This window comes from Engystomops pustulosus, chromosome 11 (genome assembly GCF_040894005.1).
Source record: "Engystomops pustulosus chromosome 11, aEngPut4.maternal, whole genome shotgun sequence".
Classification (NCBI taxonomy): domain Eukaryota; kingdom Metazoa; phylum Chordata; class Amphibia; order Anura; family Leptodactylidae; genus Engystomops; species Engystomops pustulosus.
Window position 1 is genome coordinate 90,988,015 of NC_092421.1, and position 24,085 is coordinate 91,012,099.

At 47.9% G+C, this 24,085-nt stretch overlaps 1 protein-coding gene across 3 annotated transcripts in view; it reads left to right on the plus strand.

Annotated features, from left to right (window-relative positions):
* Window positions 1–23,106, plus strand: part of TAPBPL (TAP binding protein like) — a 46,728-nt gene extending 23,622 nt beyond the window's left edge. For all 3 annotated transcript variants that reach the window (XM_072129974.1, XM_072129976.1, XM_072129975.1), the window contains one exon: window positions 22,702–23,106. In XM_072129974.1, coding sequence (XP_071986075.1) covers window positions 22,702–22,823 — 122 coding nt within the window. In that variant the 3' untranslated portion in view covers window positions 22,824–23,106. The remainder of the gene's footprint in view (window positions 1–22,701) is intronic.
* Window positions 23,107–24,085: the final 979 nt, after the last annotated feature.

Sequence of the window (24,085 nt, forward strand, 5' to 3'; positions counted from 1 at the left end):
ACTGGGATGTGACTGTCTTCAGGATGATCACGGATGATCACAGGGATGTGACTGTCTTCAGGATGATCGTGGATGATCACAGGGATGTGACTGTCTTCAGGATGATCGTGGATGATCACAGGGATGTGACTGTCTTTAGGATGATCGCGGATGATCACAGGGATGTGGCTGTCTTTAGGATGATCAGGGATGATCACTGGGATGTGACTGTCTTTAGGATGATCGTGGATGATCACAGGGATGTGACTGTCTTTAGGATGATCGCGGATGATCACAGGGATGTGGCTGTCTTTAGGATGATCAGGGATGATCACTGGGATGTGACTGTCTTTAGGATGATCGCGGATGATTACAGGGATGTGGCTGTCTTTAGGATGATCAGGGATGATCACAGGGATGTGACTGTCTTTAGGATGATCACGGATGATCACAGGGATGTGACTGTCTTTAGGATGATCGCGGATGATCACAGGGATGTGACTGTCTTTAGGATGATCGCGGATGATCACAGGGATGTGACTGTCTTTAGGATGATCGCGGATGATCACTGGGATGTGACTGTCTTTAGGATGATCGCGGATGATCACAGGGATGTGACTGTCTTTAGGATGATCGCGGATGATCACAGGGATGTGGCTGTCTTTAAGATGATCGCGGATGATCACAGGGATGTGACTGTCTTTAGGATGATCACAGGGATGTGGCTGTCTTTAGGATGATTGCGGATGTTCACAGGGATGTGGCTGTCTTCAGTATGATTGCGGATGATCACAGGGATGTGACTGTCTTTAGGATGAGCGGATGATCACAGGGATGTGACTGTCTTTAGGATGATCACGGATGATCACTGGGATGTGACAGTCACATCCCTGTGATCATCCTAAAGACAGTCACATCCCAGTGATCATCCGCGATCATCCTAAAGACAGTCACATCCCTGTGATCATCCGCTCATCCTAAAGACAGTCACATCCCTGTGATCATCCTAAAGACAGTCTTTAGGATGATCGCGGATGATCACAGGGATGTGACTGTCTTTCGGATGATCGCGGATGATCACAGGGATGTGACTGTCTTTCGGATGATCACGGATGATCACAGGGATGTGACTGTCTTTAGGATGATCGCGGATGATCACAGGGATGTGACTGTCTTTAGAATGATCACAGGGATGTGACTGTCTTTAGGATGATCACAGGGATGTGACTGACTTTAGGATGATCGCGGATGATCACAGGGATGTGACTGTCTTTAGGATGATCGCGGATGATCACAGGGATGTGACTGTCTTTAGGATGATCGCGGATGATCACAGGGATGTGACTGTCTTTAGGATGATCGCGGATGATCACAGGGGTGTGACTGTCTTTAGAATGATCGCAGGGATGTGACTGTCTTTAGGATGATCGCGGATGATCACAGGGATGTGACTGTCTTTAGGATGATCGCGGATGATCACAAGGATGTGACCGTCTTTAGGATGATCGCGGATGATCACAGGGATGTGACTGTCTTTAGGATGATCGCGGATGATCACAGGGATGTGACTGTCTTTAGGATGATCGCAGATGATCACAGGAATGTGACTGTCTTTAGGATGATCACAGGGATGTGACTATCTTCAGGATGATCGCAGATGATCACAGGGATGTGACTGTCTTTAGGATGATCACAGGGATGTGACTGTCTTTAGGATGATCACAGGGATGTGACTGTCTTTAGGATGATCGCAGGGATGTGACTGTCTTTAGGATGATCGCGGATGATCACAGGGATGTGACTGTCTTTAGAATGATCGCAGGGATGTGACTGTCTTTAGGATGATCGCGGATGATCACAGGGATGTGACTGTCTTTAGGATGATCACGGATGATCACAGGGATGTGACTGTCTTTAGGATGATCGCGGATGATCACAGGGATGTGACTGTCTTTAGGATGATCGCGGATGATCACAGGGATGTGACTGTCTTTAGGATGATCGTGGATGATCACAGGGGTGTGACTGTCTTTAGAATGATCGCAGGGATGTGACTGTCTTTAGGATGATCGCGGATGATCACAGGGATGTGACTGTCTTTAGGATGATCGCGGATGATCACAGGGATGTGACCGTCTTTAGGATGATCGCGGATGATCACAGGGATGTGACTGTCTTTAGGATGATCGCGGATGATCACAGGGATGTGACTGTCTTTAGGATGATCGCAGATGATCACAGGGATGTGACTGTCTTTAGGATGATCACAGGGATGTGACTATCTTCAGGATGATCGCAGATGATCACAGGGATGTGACTGTCTTTAGGATGATCACAGGGATGTGACTGTCTTTAGGATGATCACAGCGATGTGACTGTCTTTAGGATGATCGCAGGGATGTGACTGTCTTTAGGATGATCGCGGATGATCACAGGGATGTGACTGTCTTTAGGATGATCGCGGATGATCACAGGGATGTGACTGTCTTTAGAATGATCGCAGGGATGTGACTGTCTTTAGGATGATCGCAGGGATGTGACTGTCTTTAGGATGATCGCAGATGATCACAGGGATGTGACTATCTTTAGGATGATCAGATGATCACAGGGATTTGACTGTCTTTTGGATGATCGCGGATGATCGCAGGGATGTGACTGTCTTTAGGATGATCGCGGATGATCACAGGGATGTGACTGTCTTTAGGATGATCGCGGATGATCACAGGGATGTGACTGTCTTTAGGATGATCGCGGATGATCACAGGGATGTGACTATCTTTAGGATGATCGCGGATGATCACAGGGATGTGACTGTCTTCAGGATGATTGCGGATGATCACAGGGATGAGACTGTCTTTAGGATGAGCGGATGATCACAGGGATGTGACTGTCTTTAGGATGATCGCGGATGATCACTGGGATGTGACTGTCTTTAGGATGATTGCGGATGATCACATGGATGTGACTGTCTTCAGGATGATCGTGGATGATCACAGGGATGTGACTGTCTTTAGGATGATCGCGAATGATCACAGGGATGTGACTGTCTTTAGAATGATCGCAGGGATGTGACTGTCTTTAGGGTGATCACTGGGATGTGACTGTCTTTAGGATGATCACGGATGATTACTGGGATGTGACTGTCTTTAGGATGATCGCGGATGATCACGGGGATGTGACTGTCTTTAGGATGATCGCGGATGATCACTGGGATGTGACTGTCTTTAGGATGATCGCGGATGATCACTGGGATGTGACTGTCTTTAGGATGATCGCGGATGATCACGGGGATGTGACTGTCTTTAGGATGATCGCGGATGATCACTGGGATGTGACTGTCTTTAGGATGATCGCGGATGATCACTGGGATGTGACTGTCTTTAGAATGATCGCAGGGATGTGACTGTCTTTAGGGTGATCACAGGGATGTGACTGTCTTTAGGATGATCACGGATGATCACAGGGATGTGACTGTCTTTAGGGTGATCACAGGGATGTGACTGTCTTTAGGATGATCACGGATGATCACAGGGATGTGACTGTCTTTAGGATGATCGCGGATGATCACAGGGATGTGACTGTCTTCAGGATGATTGCGGATGATCACAGGGATGTGACTGTCTTTAGGATGATTGCGGATGATCACAGGGATGTGACTGTCTTTAGGATGAGCGGATGATCACAGGGATGTGACTGTCTTTAGGATGATCACAGGGATGTGGCTGTCTTTAGGATGATCGCTTATGATCACAGGGATGTGACTGTCTTCAGGATGATTGCGGATGATCACAGGGATGTGACTGTCTTTAGGATGATTGCGGATGATCACAGGGATGTGACTGTCTTTAGGATGAGCGGATGATCACAGGGATGTGACTGTCTTTAGGATGATCGCGGATGATCACTGGGATGTGACTGTCTTTAGGATGATCACTGGGATGTGACTGTCTTTAGGATGATCACGGATGATCACAGGGATGTGACTGTCTTCAGGATGATCGTGCATGATCACAGGGATGTGACTATCTTTAGGATGATCGCGGATGATGATCACTGGGATGTGACTGTCTTTAGGATGATCGCGGATGATCACTGGGATGTGACTGTCTTTAGGATGATCGCGGATGATCACTGGGATGTGACTGTCTTTAGAATGATCGCAGGGATGTGACTGTCTTTAGGGTGATCACAGGGATGTGACTGTCTTTAGGATGATCACGGATGATCACAGGGATGTGACTGTCTTTAGGATGATCACGGATGATCACAGGGATGTGACTGTCTTCAGGATGATCGTGGATGATCACAGGGATGTGACTGTCTTCAGGATGATCACGGATGATCACAGGGATGTGACTGTCTTCAGGATGATCGTGGATGATCACAGGGATGTGACCGTCTTCAGGATGATTGCGGATGATCACAGGGATGTGACTGTCTTCAGGATGATTGCGGATGATCACAGGGATGTGACTATCTTTAGGATGATTGCGGATGATCACAGGTATGTGACTGTCTTTAGGATGAGCGGATGATCACAGGGATGTGACTGTCTTTAGGATGATCGCGGATGATCACTGGGATGTGACTGTCTTTAGGATGATCACAGGGATGTGACTGTCTTTAGGATGATCGCGGATGATCACTGGGATGTGACTGTTTTTAGGATGATCGCGGATGATCACAGGGATGTGACTGTCTTTAGGATGATCACGGATGATCACAGGGATGTGACTGTCTTCAGGATGATCGTGGATGATCACAGGGATGTGACCGTCTTCAGGATGATTGCGGATGATCACAGGGATGTGACTATCTTTAGGATGATCGGATGATCACAGGGATGTGACTGTCTTTAGGATGATCGCGGATGATCACTGGGATGTGACTGTCTTTAGAATGATCGCGGATGATCACAGGGATGTGACTGTCTTTAGGATGATTGCGGATGATCACAGGGATGTGACTGTCTTCATGATGATCGCGGATGATCACAGGGATGTGACTGTCTTTAGGATGATCGCGGATGATCACTGGGATGTGACTGTCTTTAGAATGATCGCAGGAATGTGACTGTCTTTAGGATGATCACAGGGATGTGACTGTCTTTAGGAAGATCGCAGGGATGTGACTGTCTTTAGGATGATCGTGGATGATCACAGGGATGTGACCGTCTTCAGGATGATTGCGGATGATCACAGGGATGTGACTATCTTTAGGATGATCGCGGATGATCACAGGGATGTGACTGTTTTCATGATGATCGTGGATGATCACAGGGATGTGACCGTCTTCAGGATGATTGCGGATGATCACAGGGATGTGACTATCTTTAGGATGATCGGATGATCACAGGGATGTGACTGTCTTTTGGATGATCGCGGATGATCACAGGGATGTGACTGTCTTTAGGATGATCGCGGATGATCACTGGGATGTGACTGTCTTTAGGATGATCGCGGATGATCACAGGGATGTGACTGTCTTTAGGATGATCGCGGATGATCACTGGGATGTGACTGTCTTTAGGATGATCGCGGATGATCACTGGGATGTGACTGTCTTTAGGATGATCGCGGATGATCACTGGGATTTGACTGTCTTTAGAATGATCGCAGGGATGTGACTGTCTTTAGGATGATCACAGGGATGTGACTGTCTTTAGGATGATCACGGATGATCACAGGGATGTGACTGTCTTTAGGATGATCACGGATGATCACAGGGATGTTACTGTCTTCAGGATGATCACGGATGATCACAGGGATGTGACTGTCTTCAGGATGATCGTGGATGATCACAGGGATGTGACTGTCTTTAGGATGATCGCGGATGATCACTGGGATGTGACTGTCTTCAGGATGATCACGGATGATCACAGGGATGTGACTGTCTTCAGGATGATCGTGGATGATCACAGGGATGTGACTGTCTTTAGGATGATCGCGGATGATCACAGGGATGTGGCTGTCTTTAGGATGATCAGGGATGATCACTGGGATGTGACTGTCTTTAGGATGATCGCGGATGATCACAGGGATGTGACTGTCTTTAGGATGATCAGGGATGATCACTGGGATGTGACTGTCTTTAGGATGATCGCGGATGAGCACAGGGATGTGGCTGTCTATAGGATGATCGCGGATGATCACAGGGATGTGGCTGTCTTTAGGATGATCACGGATGATCACAGGGATGTGACTGTCTTTAGGATGATCTCAGGGATGTGGCTGTCTTTAGGATGATCGCGGATGATCACAGGGATGTGACTGTCTTTAGGATGATCGCGGATGATCACAGGGATGTGACTGTCTTTAGGATGATTGCGGATGATCACAGGGATGTGACTGTCTTTAGGATGAGCGGATGATCACATGGATGTGACTGTCTTTAGGATGATCGCGGATGATCACAGGGATGTGACTGTCTTTAGGATGATCGCGGATGATCACAGGGATGTGACTGTCTTTAGGATGATCACGGATGATCACAGGGATATGACTGTCTTCAGGATGATCGTGGATGATCACAGGGATGTGACTATCTTTAGGATGATCGGATGATCACAGGGATGTGACTGTCTTTAGGATGATCGCGGATGATCACTGGGATGTGACTGTCTTTAGGATGATCGCGGATGATCACTGGGATGTGACTGTCTTTAGAATGATCGCAGGGATGTGACTGTCTTTAGGGTGATCACTGGGATGTGACTGTCTTTAGGATGATCACGGATGATCACTGGGATGTGGCTGTCTTTAGGATGATCGCGGATGATCACTGGGATGTGACTGTCTTTAGAATGATCGCAGGGATGTGACTGTCTTTAGGGTGATCACAGGGATGTGACTGTCTTTAGGATGATCACAGGGATGTGACTGTCTTTAGGATGATCGCGGATGATCACGGGGATGTGACTGTCTTTAGGATGATCGCGGATGATCACTGGGATGTGACTGTCTTTAGGATGATCGCGGATGATCACTGGGATGTGACTGTCTTTAGGATGATCGCGGATGATCACGGGGATGTGACTGTCTTTAGGATGATCGCGGATGATCACTGGGATGTGACTGTCTTTAGGATGATCGCGGATGATCACTGGGATGTGACTGTCTTTAGAATGATCGCAGGGATGTGACTGTCTTTAGGGTGATCACAGGGATGTGACTGTCTTTAGGATGATCACGGATGATCAATGGGATGTGACTGTCTTTAGGATGATCGCGGATGATCACTGGGATGTGGCTGTCTTTAGGATGATCGCGGATGTTCACAGGGATGTGACTGTCTTCAGGATGATCACGGATGATCACAGGGATGTGACTGTCTTCAGGATGATCGTGGATGATCACAGGGATGTGACCGTCTTCAGGATGATTGCGGATGATCACAGGGATGTGACTGTCTTCAGGATGATTGCGGATGATCACAGGGATGTGACTGTCTTTAGGATGAGCGGATGATCACAGGGATGTGACTGTCTTTAGGATGATCGCGGATGATCACTGGGATGTGACTGTCTTTAGGATGATCGGATGATCACAGGGATGTGACTGTCTTCAGGATGATTGCGGATGATCACAGGGATGTGACTGTCTTTAGGATGATCGCGGATGATCACTGGGATGTGACTGTCTTCAGGATAATTGCGGATGATCACAGGGATGTGACTGTCTTTAGGATGATTGCGGATGATCACAGGGATGTGACTGTCTTTAGGATGAGCGGATGATCACAGGGATGTGACTGTCTTTAGGATGATCACAGGGATGTGGCTGTCTTTACGATGATCGCTTATGATCACAGGGATGTGACTGTCTTCAGGATGATTGCGGATGATCACAGGGATGTGACTGTCTTTAGGATGATTGCGGATGATCACAGGGATGTGACTGTCTTTAGGATGAGCGGATGATCACAGGGATGTGACTGTCTTTAGGATGATCGCGGATGATCACTGGGATGTGACTGTCTTTAGGATGATCACTGGGATGTGACTGTCATTAGGATAATCGCGGATGATCACTGGGATGTGACTGTCTTTAGGATGATCGCGGATGATCACAGGGATGTGACTGTCTTTAGGATGATCACGGATGATCACTGGGATGTGACTGTCTTTAGGATGATCACGGATGATCACAGGGATGTGACTGTCTTCAGGATGATTGTGGATGATCACAGGGATGTGACTATCTTTAGGATGATCGCGGATGATCACTGGGATGTGACTGTCTTTAGGATGATCGCGGATGATCACTGGGATGTGACTGTCTTTAGGATGATCGCGGATGATCACTGGGATGTGACTGTCTTTAGAATGATCGCAGGGATGTGACTGTCTTTAGGGTGATCACAGGGATGTGACTGTCTTTAGGATGATCACGGATGATCACAGGGATGTGACTGTCTTCAGGATGATCACGGATGATCACAGGGATGTGACTGTCTTCAGGATGATCGTGGATGATCACAGGGATGTGACTGTCTTCAGGATGATTGCGGATGATCACAAGGATGTGACTGTCTTCAGGATGATTGCTGATGATCACAGGGATGTGACTATCTTTAGGATGATTGCGGATGATCACAGGGATGTGACTGTCTTTAGGATGAGCGGATGATCACAGGGATGTGACTGTCTTTAGGATGATCGCGGATGATCACTGGGATGTGACTGTCTTTAGGATGATCACAGGGATGTGACTGTCTTTAGGATGATCGCGGATGATCACTGGGATGTGACTGTTTTTAGGATGATCGCGGATGATCACAGGGATGTGACTGTCTTTAGGATGATCACAGGGATGTGACTGTCTTTAGGATGATCGTGGATGATCACAGGGATGTGACTATCTTTAGGATGATCGCGGATGATCACTGGGATGTGACTGTCTTTAGGATGATCGCGGATGATCACTGGGATGTGACTGTCTTTAGGATGATCGCGGATGATCACAGGGATGTGACTGTCTTTAGGATGATCACGGATGATCACAGGGATGTGACTGTCTTTAGGATGATTGCGGATGATCACAGGGATGTGACTGTCTTTAGAATGATCGCGGATGATCACAGGGATGTGACTGTCTTTAGGATGATTGCGGATGATCACAGGGATGTGACTGTCTTCATGATGATCGCGGATGATCACAGGGATGTGACTGTCTTTAGGATGATCGCGGATGATCACAGGGATGTGACTGTCTTTAGAATGATCGCAGGGATGTGACTGTCTTTAGGATGATCACAGGGATGTGACTGTCTTTAGGAAGATCGCAGGGATGTGACTGTCTTTAGGATGATCGTGGATGATCACAGGGATGTGACCGTCTTCAGGATGATTGCGGATGATCACAGGGATGTGACTATCTTTAGGATGATCGCGGATGATCACAGGGATGTGACCGTCTTCAGGATGATTGCGGATGATCACAGGGATGTGACTATCTTTAGGATGATCGGATGATCACAGGGATGTGACTGTCTTTTGGATGATCGCGGATGATCACAGGGATGTGACTGTCTTTAGGATGATCGCAGATGATCACAGGGATGTGACTGTCTTTAGGATGATCGCGGATGATCACAGGGATGTGACTGTCTTTAGGATGATCGCGGATGATCACTGGGATGTGACTGTCTTTAGGATGATCACGGATGATCACAGGGATGTGACTGTCTTCAGGATGATCGTGGATGATCACAGGGATGTGACTATCTTTAGGATGATCGCGGTTGATCACTGGGATGTGACTGTCTTTAGGATGATCGCGGATGATCACAGGGATGTGACTGTCTTTAGGATGATCGCGGATGATCACTGGGATGTGACTGTCTTTAGGATGATCGCGGATGATCACTGGGATGTGACTGTCTTTAGGATGATCGCGGATGATCACTGGGATGTGACTGTCTTTAGGATGATCGCGGATGATCACTGGGATGTGACTGTCTTTAGAATGATCGCAGGGATGTGACTGTCTTTAGGATGATCACAGGGATGTGACTGTCTTTAGGATGATCACGGATGATCACAGGGATGTGACTGTCTTTAGGATGATCACGGATGATCACAGGGATGTTACTGTCTTCAGGATGATCACGGATGATCACAGGGATGTGACTGTCTTCGGGATGATCGTGGATGATCACAGGGATGTGACTGTCTTTAGGATGATCGCGGATGATCACTGGGATGTGACTGTCTTCAGGATGATCACGGATGATCACAGGGATGTGACTGTCTTCAGGATGATCGTGGATGATCACAGGGATGTGACTGTCTTTAGGATGATCGCGGATGATCACAGGGATGTGGCTGTCTTTAGGATGATCAGGGATGATCACTGGGATGTGACTGTCTTTAGGATGATCGTGGATGATCACAGGGATGTGACTGTCTTTAGGATGATCGCGGATGATCACAGGGATGTGGCTGTCTTTAGGATGATCAGGGATGATCACTGGGATGTGACTGTCTTTAGGATGATCGCGGATGATCACAGGGATGTGGCTGTCTTTAGGATGATCAGGGATGATCACAGGGATGTGACTGTCTTTAGGATGATCACGGATGATCACAGGGATGTGACTGTCTTTAGGATGATCGCGGATGATCACAGGGATGTGACTGTCTTTAGGATGATCGCGGATGATCACAGGGATGTGACTGTCTTTAGGATGATCGCGGATGATCACTGGGATGTGACTGTCTTTAGGATGATCGCGGATGATCACAGGGATGTGACTGTCTTTAGGATGATCGCGGATGATCACAGGGATGTGGCTGTCTTTAGGATGATCACGGATGATCACAGGGATGTGACTGTCTTTAGGATGATCTCAGGGATGTGGCTGTCTTAAAGATGATCGCGGATGATCACAGGGATGTGACTGTCTTTAGGATGATCACAGGGATGTGGCTGTCTTTAGGATGATTGCGGATGTTCACAGGGATGTGGCTGTCTTCAGGATGATTGCGGATGATCACAGGGATGTGACTGTCTTTAGGATGAGCGGATGATCACAGGGATGTGACTGTCTTTAGGATGATCGCGGATGATCACTGGGATGTGACAGTCACATCCCTGTGATCATCCTAAAGACAGTCACATCCCAGTGATCATCCGCGATCATCCTAAAGACAGTCACATCCCTGTGATCATCCGCTCATCCTAAAGACAGTCACATCCCTGTGATCATCCTAAAGACAGTCTTTAGGATGATCGCGGATGATCACAGGGATGTGACTGTCTTTCGGATGATCACGGATGATCACAGGGATGTGACTGTCTTTAGGATGATCGCGGATGATCACAGGGATGTGACTGTCTTTAGAATGATCACAGGGATGTGACTGTCTTTAGGATGATCACAGGGATGTGACTGTCTTTAGGATGATCGCGGATGATCACAGGGATGTGACTGTCTTTAGGATGATCGCGGATGATCACAGGGATGTGACTGTCTTTAGGATGATCGCGGATGATCACTGGGATGTGACTGTCTTTAGGATGATCACGGATGATCACAGGGATGTGACTGTCTTCAGGATGATCGTGGATGATCACAGGGATGTGACTATCTTTAGGATGATCGCGGTTGATCACTGGGATGTGACTGTCTTTAGGATGATCGCGGATGATCACAGGGATGTGACTGTCTTTAGGATGATCGCGGATGATCACTGGGATGTGACTGTCTTTAGGATGATCGCGGATGATCACTGGGATGTGACTGTCTTTAGGATGATCGCGGATGATCACTGGGATGTGACTGTCTTTAGGATGATCGCGGATGATCACTGGGATGTGACTGTCTTTAGAATGATCGCAGGGATGTGACTGTCTTTAGGATGATCACAGGGATGTGACTGTCTTTAGGATGATCGCGGATGATCACTGGGATGTGACTGTCTTTAGGATGATCGCGGATGATCACAGGGATGTGACTGTCTTTAGGATGATCGCGGATGATCACAGGGATGTGGCTGTCTTTAGGATGATCACGGATGATCACAGGGATGTGACTGTCTTTAGGATGATCTCAGGGATGTGGCTGTCTTAAAGATGATCGCGGATGATCACAGGGATGTGACTGTCTTTAGGATGATCACAGGGATGTGGCTGTCTTTAGGATGATTGCGGATGTTCACAGGGATGTGGCTGTCTTCAGGATGATTGCGGATGATCACAGGGATGTGACTGTCTTTAGGATGAGCGGATGATCACAGGGATGTGACTGTCTTTAGGATGATCGCGGATGATCACTGGGATGTGACAGTCACATCCCTGTGATCATCCTAAAGACAGTCACATCCCAGTGATCATCCGCGATCATCCTAAAGACAGTCACATCCCTGTGATCATCCGCTCATCCTAAAGACAGTCACATCCCTGTGATCATCCTAAAGACAGTCTTTAGGATGATCGCGGATGATCACAGGGATGTGACTGTCTTTCGGATGATCACGGATGATCACAGGGATGTGACTGTCTTTAGGATGATCGCGGATGATCACAGGGATGTGACTGTCTTTAGAATGATCACAGGGATGTGACTGTCTTTAGGATGATCACAGGGATGTGACTGTCTTTAGGATGATCGCGGATGATCACAGGGATGTGACTGTCTTTAGGATGATCGCGGATGATCACAGGGATGTGACTGTCTTTAGGATGATCGCGGATGATCACAGGGATGTGACTGTCTTTAGGATGATCGCGGATGATCACTGGGATGTGACTGTCTTTAGGATGATCGCAGATGATCACAGGGGTGTGACTGTCTTTAGAATGATCGCAGGGATGTGACTGTCTTTAGGATGATCGCGGATGATCACAGGGATGTGACTGTCTTTAGGATGATCGCGGATGATCACAGGGATGTGACTGTCTTTAGGATGATCGCGGATGATCACAGGGATGTGACTGTCTTTAGGATGATCGCGGATGATCACTGGGATGTGACTGTCTTTAGGATGATCGCGGATGATCACAGGGGTGTGACTGTCTTTAGAATGATCGCAGGGATGTGACTGTCTTTAGGATGATCGCGGATGATCACAGGGATGTGACTGTCTTTAGGATGATCGCGGATGATCACAGGGATGTGACCGTCTTTAGGATGATCGCGGATGATCACAGGGATGTGACTGTCTTTAGGATGATCGCGGATGATCACAGGGATGTGACTGTCTTTAGGATGATCGCAGATGATCACAGGGATGTGACTATCTTCAGGATGATCGCAGATGATCACAGGGATGTGACTGTCTTTAGGATGATCACAGGGATGTGACTGTCTTTAGGATGATCACAGGGATGTGACTGTCTTTAGGATGATCGCAGGGATGTGACTGTCTTTAGGATGATCGCGGATGATCACAGGGATGTGACTTTCTTTAGAATGATCGCAGGGATGTGACTGTCTTTAGGATGATCGCGGATGATCACAGGGATGTGACTGTCTTTAGGATGATCACGGATGATCACAGGGATGTGACTGTCTTTAGGATGATCGCGGATGATCACAGGGATGTGACTGTCTTTAGGATGATCGCGGATGATCACAGGGATGTGACTGTCTTTAGGATGATCGTGGATGATCACAGGGGTGTGACTGTCTTTAGAATGATCGCAGGGATGTGACTGTCTTTAGGATGATCGCGGATGATCACAGGGATGTGACTGTCTTTAGGATGATCGCGGATGATCACAGGGATGTGACTGTCTTTAGAATGATCGCAGGGATGTGACTGTCTTTAGGATGATCGCAGGGATGTGACTGTCTTTAGGATGATCGCAGATGATCACAGGGATGTGACTATCTTTAGGATGATCAGATGATCACAGGGATGTGACTGTCTTTTGGATGATAGCGGATGATCGCAGGGATGTGACTGTCTTTAGGATGATCGCGGATGATCACCGGGATGTGACTGTCTTTAGGATGATCGCGGATGATCACAGGGATGTGACTGTCTTTAGGATGATCGCGGATGATCACAGGGATGTGACTATCTTTAGGATGATCGCGGATGATCACAGGGATGTGACCGTCTTCAGGATGATTGCGGATGATCACAGGGATGTGACTATCTTTAGGATGATCGGATGATCACAGGGATGTGACTGTCTTTTGGATGATCGCGGATGATCACAGGGATGTGACTGTCTTTAGGATGATCGCGGATGATCACAGGGATGTGACTGTCTTTAGGATGATCGCGGATGATCACAGGGATGTGACTGTCTTTAGGATGATCGCGGATGATCACTGGGATGTGACTGTCTTTAGGATGATCACGGATGATCACAGGGATGTGACTGTCTTCAGGATGATCGTGGATGATCACAGGGATGTGACTATCTTTAGGATGATCGCGGTTGATCACTGGGATGTGACTGTCTTTAGGATGATCGCGGATGATCACAGGGATGTGACTGTCTTTAGGATGATCGCGGATGATCACTGGGATGTGACTGTCTTTAGGATGATCGCGGATGATCACTGGGATGTGACTGTCTTTAGGATGATCGCGGATGATCACTGGGATGTGACTGTCTTTAGGATGATCGCGGATGATCACTGGGATGTGACTGTCTTTAGGATGATCACAGGGATGTGACTGTCTGTAGGATGATCACGGATGATCACAGGGATGTGACTGTCTTTAGGATGATCACGGATGATCACAGGGATGTTACTGTCTTCAGGATGATCACGGATGATCACAGGGATGTGACTGTCTTCAGGATGATCGTGGATGATCACAGGGATGTGACTGTCTTTAGGATGATCGCGGATGATCACTGGGATGTGACTGTCTTCAGGATGATCGTGGATGATCACAGGGATGTGACTGTCTTCAGGATGATCGTGGATGATCACAGGGATGTGACTGTCTTTAGGATGATCGCGGATGATCACAGGGATGTGGCTGTCTTTAGGATGATCAGGGATGATCACTGGGATGTGACTGTCTTTAGGATGATCGTGGATGATCACAGGGATGTGACTGTCTTTAGGATGATCGCGGATGATCACAGGGATGTGGCTGTCTTTAGGATGATCAGGGATGATCACTGGGATGTGACTGTCTTTAGGATGATCGCGGATGATCACAGGGATGTGGCTGTCTTTAGGATGATCAGGGATGATCACAGGGATGTGACTGTCTTTAGGATGATCACGGATGATCACAGGGATGTGACTGTCTTTAGGATGATCGCGGATGATCACAGGGATGTGACTGTCTTTAGGATGATCGCGGATGATCACAGGGATGTGACTGTCTTTAGGATGATCGCGGATGATCACTGGGATGTGACTGTCTTTAGGATGATCGCGGATGATCACAGGGATGTGACTGTCTTTAGGATGATCGCGGATGATCACAGGGATGTGGCTGTCTTTAGGATGATCACGGATGATCACAGGGATGTGACTGTCTTTAGGATGATCTCAGGGATGTGGCTGTCTTTAAGATGATCGCGGATGATCACAGGGATGTGACTGTCTTTAGGATGATCACAGGGATGTGGCTGTCTTTAGGATGATCGCGGATGTTCACAGGGATGTGGCTGTCTTCAGGATGATTGCGGATGATCACAGGGATGTGACTGTCTTTAGGATGAGCGGATGATCACAGGGATGTGACTGTCTTTAGGATTATCGCGGATGATCACTGGGATGTGACAGTCACATCCCTGTGATCATCCTAAAGACAGTCACATCCCAGTGATCATCCGCGATCATCCTAAAGACAGTCACATCCCTGTGATCATCCGCTCATCCTAAAGACAGTCACATCCCTGTGATCATCCTAAAGACAGTCTTTAGGATGATCGCGGATTATCACAGGGATGTGACTGTCTTTCGGATGATCACGGATGATCACAGGGATGTGACTGTCTTTAGGATGATCGCGGATGATCACAGGGATGTGACTGTCTTTAGAATGATCACAGGGATGTGACTGTCTTTAGGATGATCACAGGGATGTGACTGTCTTTAGGATGATCGCGGATGATCACAGGGATGTGACTGTCTTTAGGATGATCGCGGATGATCACAGGGATGTGACTGTCTTTAGGATGATCGCGGATGATCACAGGGATGTGACTGTCTTTAGGATGATCGCGGATGATCACAGGGATGTGACTGTCTTTAGGATGATCGCGGATGATCACAGGGATGTGACTGTCTTTAGGATGATCGCGGATGATCACAGGGATGTGACTGTCTTTAGGATGATCGCAGATGATCACAGGGATGTGACTGTCTTTAGGATGATCACAGGGATGTGACTATCTTCAGGATGATCGCAGATGATCACAGGGATGTGACTGTCTTTAGGATGATCACAGGGATGTGACTGTCTTTAGGATGATCACAGGGATGTGACTGTCTTTAGGATGATCGCAGGGATGTGACTGTCTTTAGGATGATCGCGGATGATCACAGGGATGTGACTGTCTTTAGAATGATCGCAGGGATGTGACTGTCTTTAGGATGATCGCGGATGATCACAGGGATGTGACTGTCTTTAGGATGATCACGGATGATCACAGGGATGTGACTGTCTTTAGGATGATCGCGGATGATCACAGGGATGTGACTGTCTTTAGGATGATCGCGGATGATCACAGGGATGTGACTGTCTTTAGGATGATCGCGGATGATCACAGGGGTGTGACTGTCTTTAGAATGATCGCAGGGATGTGACTGTCTTTAGGATGATCGCGGATGATCACAGGGATGTGACTGTCTTTAGGATGATCGCGGATGATCACAGGGATGTGACCGTCTTTAGGATGATCGCGGATGATCACAGGGATGTGACTGTCTTTAGGATGATCGCGGATGATCACAGGGATGTGACTGTCTTTAGGATGATCGCAGATGATCACAGGGATGTGACTGTCTTTAGGATGATCACAGGGATGTGACTATCTTCAGGATGATCGCAGATGATCACAGGGATGTGACTGTCTTTAGGATGATCACAGGGATGTGACTGTCTTTAGGATGATAACAGCGATGTGACTGTCTTTAGGATGATCGCAGGGATGTGACTGTCTTTAGGATGATCGCGGATGATCACAGGGATGTGACTGTCTTTAGAATGATCGCAGGGATGTGACTGTCTTTAGGATGATCGCGGATGATCACAGGGATGTGACTGTCTTTAGGATGATCGCGGATGATCACAGGGATGTGACTGTCTTTAGGATGATCGCAGATGATCACAGGGATGTGACTGTCTTTAGGATGATCACAGGGATGTGACTATCTTCAGGATGATCGCAGATGATCACAGGGATGTGACTGTCTTTAGGATGATCACAGGGATGTGACTGTCTTTAGGATGATAACAGCGATGTGACTGTCTTTAGGATGATCGCAGGGATGTGACTGTCTTTAGGATGATCGCGGATGATCACAGGGATGTGACTGTCTTTAGAATGATCGCAGGGATGTGACTGTCTTTAGGATGATCGCGGATGATCACAGGGATGTGACTGTCTTTAGGATGATCGCGGATGATCACAGGGATGTGACTGTCTTTAGAATGATCGCAGGGATGTGACTGTCTTTAGAATGATCGCAGGGATGTGACTGTCTTTAGGATGATCACAGGGATGTGACTGTCTTTTGGATGATCGCGGATGATCGCAGGGATGTGACTGTCTTTAGGATGATCGCGGATGATCACAGGGATGTGACTGTCTTTAGGATGATCGCGGATGATCACAGGGATGTGACTGTCTTTAGGATGATCGCGGATGATCACAGGGATGTGACTGTCTTTATGATGATCGCGGATGATCACAGGGATGTGACTGTCTTTAGGATGATCGCAGATGATCACAGGGATGTGACTGTCTTTAGGATGATCGCGGATGATCACAGGGATGTGACTGTCTTTAGGATGATCGCGAATGATCACAGGGATGTGACTGTCTTTAGGATGATCACGGATGATCACAGGGATGTGACTGTCTTCAGGATGATCGTGGATGATCACAGGGATGTGACTATCTTTAGGATGATCGGATGATCACAGGGATGTTACTGTCTTTAGGATGATCGCGGATGATCACTGGGATGTGACTGTCTTTAGGATGATCGAGGATGATCACTGGGATGTGACTGTCTTTAGGATGATCGCAGGGATGTGGCTGTCTTTAGGATGATCACGGATGATCACAGGGATGTGACTGTCTTTAGGATGATCTCAGGGATGTGGCTGTCTTTAGGATGATCGCGGATGTTCACAGGGATGTGGCTGTCTTCAGGATGATTGCGGATGATCACAGGGATGTGACTGTCTTTAGGATGATCTCAGGGATGTGGCTGTCTTTAGGATGATCGCGGATGATCACAGGGATGTGACTGTCTTTAGGATGATCACAGGGATGTGGCTGTCTTTAGGATGATCGCAGGGATGTGACTGTCTTTAGGATGATCGTGGATGATCACAGGGATGTGACCGTCTTCAGGATGATTGCGGATGATCACAGGGATGTGACTATCTTTAGGATGATCGCGGATGATCACAGGGATGTGACTGTTTTCAGGATGATCGTGGATGATCAAAGGGATGTGACCGTCTTCAGGATGATTGCTGATGATCACAGGGATGTGACTATCTTTAGGATGATCGCGGATGATCACAGGGATGTGACTATCTTTAGGATGATCGGATGATCACAGGGATGTGACTGTCTTTTGGATGATCGCGGATGATCACAGGGATGTGACTGTCTTTAGGATGATCGCGGATGATCACAGGGATGTGACTGTCTTTAGGATGATCGCGGATGATCACAGGGATGTGACTGTCTTTAGGATGATCGCGGATGATCACTGGGATGTGACTGTCTTTAGGATGATCGCGGATGATCACAGGGATGTGACTGTCTTTAGGATGATCGCGGATGATCACAGGGATGTGGCTGTCTTTAGGATGATCACGGATGATCACAGGGATGTGACTGTCTTTAGGATGATCACAGGGATGTGGCTGTCTTTAGGATGATCGCAGGGATGTGACTGTCTTTAGGATGATCGTGGATGATCACAGGGATGTGACCGTCTTCAGGATGATTGCGGATGATCACAGGGATGTGACTATCTTTAGGATGATCGCGGATGATCACAGGGATGTGACTGTTTTCAGGATGATCGTGGATGATCAAAGGGATGTGACCGTCTTCAGGATGATTTCGGATGATCACAGGGATGTGACTATCTTTAGGATGATCGCGGATGATCACAGGGATGTGACTATCTTTAGGATGATCGGATGATCACAGGGATGTGACTGTCTTTTGGATGATCGCGGATGATCACAGGGATGTGACTGTCTTTAGGATGATCGCGGATGATCACAGGGATGTGACTGTCTTTAGGATGATCGCGGATGATCACAGGGATGTGACTGTCTTTAGGATGATCGCGGATGATCACAGGGATGTGACTGTCTTTAGGATGATCGCGGATGATCACAGGGATGTGGCTGTCTTTAGGATGATCACGGATGATCACAGGGATGTGACTGTCTTTAGGATGATCTCAGGGATGTGGCTGTCTTTAGGATGATCGCGGATGATCACAGGGATGTGACTGTCTTTAGGATGATCACAGGGATGTGGCTGTCTTTAGGATGATCGCGGATGATCACAGGGATGTGACTGTCTTTAGGATGATCGCGGATGTTCACAGGGATGTGGCTGTCTTCAGGATAATTGCGGATGATCACAGGGATGTGACTGTCTTTAGGATGAGCGGATGATCACAGGGATGTGACTGTCTTTAGGATGATCGCGGATGATCACTGGGATGTGACTGTCTTTAGGATGATCACAGGGATGTGACTGTCTTTAGGATGATCGCGGATGATCACAGGGTTGTGACTGTCTTTAGGATGATCGCGGATGATCACAGGGATGTGACTGTCTTTAGAATGATCACAGGGATGTGACTGTCTTTAGAATGATCACAGGGATGTGACTGTCTTTAGGATGATCACAGGGATGTGACTGTCTTTAGGATCATCACAGGGATGTGACTGTCTTTAGAATGATCGCAGGGATGTGACTGTCTTTAGGATGATCGCGGATGATCACAGGGATGTGACTGTCTTTAGGATGATCGCGGATGATTACAGGGATGTGACTGTCTTTAGGATGATCGCGGATGATCACAGGGATGTGACTGTCTTTAGGATGATCGCGGATGATCACAGGGATGTGACTGTATTTAGGATGATCGCGGATGATCACAGGGATGTGACTGTCTTTAGAATGATCGCAGGGATGTGACTGTCTTTAGGATGATCGCGGATGATCACAGGGATGTGACTGTCTTTAGGATGATCGCGGATGATCACAGGGATGTGACTGTCTTTAGAATGATCGCAGGGATGTGACTGTCTTTAGGTTGATCGCGGATGATCACAGGGATGTGACCGTCTTTAGGATGATCGCGGATGATCACAGGGATGTGACTGTCTTTAGGATGATCGCGGATGATCACAGGGATGTGACTGTCTTTAGGATGATCACAGGGATGTGACTGTCTTTAGGATGATCGCGGATGATCACAGGGATGTGACTGTCTTTAGGATGATCGCGGATGATCACAGGGATGTGACTGTCTTTAGGATGATCGCAGGGATGTGACTGTCTTTAGGATGATCGCGGATGATCACAGGGATGTGACTGTCTTTAGAATGATCGCAGGGATGTGACTGTCTTTAGGATGATCGCGGATGATCACAGGGATGTGACTGTCTTTAGGATGATCGCGGATGATCACAGGGATGTGACTGTCTTTAGGATGATCGCGGATGATCACAGGGATGTGACTGTCTTTAGGATGATCGCGGATGATCACAGGGATGTGACTGTCTTTAGGATGATCGCAGATGATCACAGGGATGTGACTGTCTTTAGGATGATCGCAGGGATGTGACTATCTTCAGGATGATCGCGGATGATCACAGGGATGTGACTGTCTTTAGGATGATCACAGGGATGTGACTGTCTTTAGGATGATCGCGGATGATCACAGGGATGTGACTGTCTTTAGGATGATCGCGGATGACTGTCTTTAGGATGATCGCGGATGATCACAGGGATGTGACTGTCTTTAGGATGATCGCAGGGTTGTGACTGTCTTTAGGATGATTGCGGATGATCACAGGGATGTGACTGTCTTTAGAATGATCGCAGGGATGTGACTGTCTTTAGGATGATCGCGGATGATCACAGGGATGTGACTGTCTTTAGGATGATCGCGGATGATCACAGGGATGTGACTATCTTTAGGATTATCGCGGATGATCACAGGGATGTGACTGTCTTTAGGATGATCGCAGATGATCACAGGGATGTGACTGTCTTTAGGATGATCGCAGGGATGTGACTATCTTCAGGATGATCACCGATGATCACAGGGATGTGACTGTCTTTAGGATGATCGCGGATGATCACAGGGATGTGACTGTCTTTAGGATGATCGCGGATGATCACAGGGATGTGACTGTCTTTAGGATGATCGCAGATGATCACAGGGATGTGACTGTCTTTAGGATGATCGCGGATGATCACAGGGATGTGACTGTCTTTAGGATGATCGCGGATGATCACAGGGATGTGACTGTCTTTAGGATGATCGCGGATGATCACAGGGATGTGACTGTCTTTAGGATGATCGCAGGGATGTGACTGTCTTTAGGATGATTGCGGATGATCACAGGGATGTGACTGTCTTTAGAATGATCGCAGGGATGTGAATGTCTTTAGGATGATCGCGGATGATCACAGGGATGTGACTGTCTTTAGGATGATCGCCGATGATCACAGGGATGTGACTGTCTTTAGGATGATCGCGGATGATCACAGGGATGTGACTGTCTTTAGGATGATCGCGGATGATCACAGGGATGTGACTGTCTTTAGGATGATCGCAGATGATCACAGGGATGTGACTGTCTTTAGGATGATCGCAGGGATGTGACTATCTTCAGGATGATCGCCGATGATCACAGGGATGTGACTGTCTTTAGGATGATCGCGGATGATCACAGGGATATGACTGTCTTTAGGATGATCGCGGATGATCACTGGGATGTGACTGTCTTTAGGATGATCGCAGATGATCACAGGGATGTGACTGTCTTTAGGATGATCGCAGGGATGTGACTATCTTCAGGATGATCGCGGATGATCACAGGGATGTGACTGTCTTTAGGATGATCACAGGGTTGTGACTGTCTTTAGGATGATCGCGGATGATCACAGGGATGTGACTGTCTTTAGGATGATCGCGGATGATCACAGGGATGTGACTGTCTTTAGGATGATCGCGGATGATCACAGGGATGTGACTGTCTTTAGGATGATCGCAGGGATGTGACTGTCTTTAGGATGATTGCGGATGATCACAGGGATGTGACTGTCTTTAGGATGATCGCAGGGATGTGATTGTCTTTAGGGTGATCGCGGATGATCACAGGGATGTGGCTGTCTTTAGGATGATCGCGGATGATCGTAGGGATGTGACTATCTTTAGGATGATCGCGGATGATCACAGGGATGTGACTGTCTTTAGGATGATTGCGGATGATCACAGGGATGTGACTGTCTTTAGGGTAGAAATGATCGATGTAGATGTGAGAGTAACGCCATTCTGTTTTCTCCGCAGAAATTGACTCTCCTTGTTTGGTAAATGCCTCCATCATGATCTTCGCCATCGTGATCCTCGGTGTCTCTCTATTTCTATGTCAAAGAAGCTTTGGGAGGAGAGAGACAAAGAAAACCATGTGATGACCGCAAGCCAATGAGAGGGACAGCAGGGTCCCCCCTGATCCTGGAGGGGGCACATCAGGGGGTCGCATAGACATCTCTGGGTGACATAGGACCCTCTCATACTGGAAGAAATGAACGTTTAAGATCCACCCCATTCATGAAGGGCCCATGGGTCATAACTGGAAGGACCCCCAAGAGTAACACCGAGAGAAGATCTCGGGAGACGCTTTCACTTCTTCTCATAGGATACAATGTATATGTTGTGACTGGTGGCATAATATAAGTTTTTATATTTCTCTGATCCTTTTCTGTTCTTTTTTTGGTTTGGGATATTCGGTTCTCATCACATTGACTTTGCTGTAGCTTTAGACGCTTTCATCTCACTTTACACTAAGGTCTATTGGTTGGTTTATCTTACAGACAAATATGCATAACTTTCTAACATTGTCACATCATAGGCCTCATCCCTTCCCCAATGTCACATCATAGGCCACAGCCCTTCCCGGATGTCACATCATAGGCCACAGCCCTTCCCGGATGTCACATCATAGGCCACAGCCCTTCCCGGATGTCACATCATAGGCCACAGCCCTTCCCGGATGTCACATCATAGGCCACAGCCCTTCCCCGATGTCACATCATAGGCCACAGCCCTTCCCCGATGTCACATCATAGGCCACAGCCCTTCCCCGATGTCACATCATAGGCCACAGCCCTTCCCCGATGTCACATCATAGGCCACAGCCCTTCCCCGATGTCACATCATAGGCCACAGCCCTTCCCCGATGTCACATCATAGGCCACAGCCCTTCCCCGATGTCACATCATAGGCCACAGCCCTTCCCCGATGTCACATCATAGGCCACAGCCCTTCCCCGATGTCACATCATAGGCCACAGCCCTTCCCCGATGTCACATCATAGGCCACAGCCCTTCCCCGATGTCACATCATAGGCCACAGCCCTTCCCCGATGTCACATCATAGGCCACAGCCCTTCCCCGATGTCACATCATAGGCCACAGCCCTTCCCCGATGTCACATCATAGGCCACAGCCCTTCCCCGATGTCACATCATAGGCCACAGCCCTTCCCCGATGTCACATCATAGGCCACAGCCCTTCCCCGATGTCACATCATAGGCCACAGCCCTTCCCCGATGTCACATCATAGGCCACAGCCCTTCCCCGATGTCACATCATAGGCCACAGCCCTTCCCCGATGTCACATCATAGGCCACAGCCCTTCCCCGATGTCACATCATAGGCCACAGCCCTTCCCG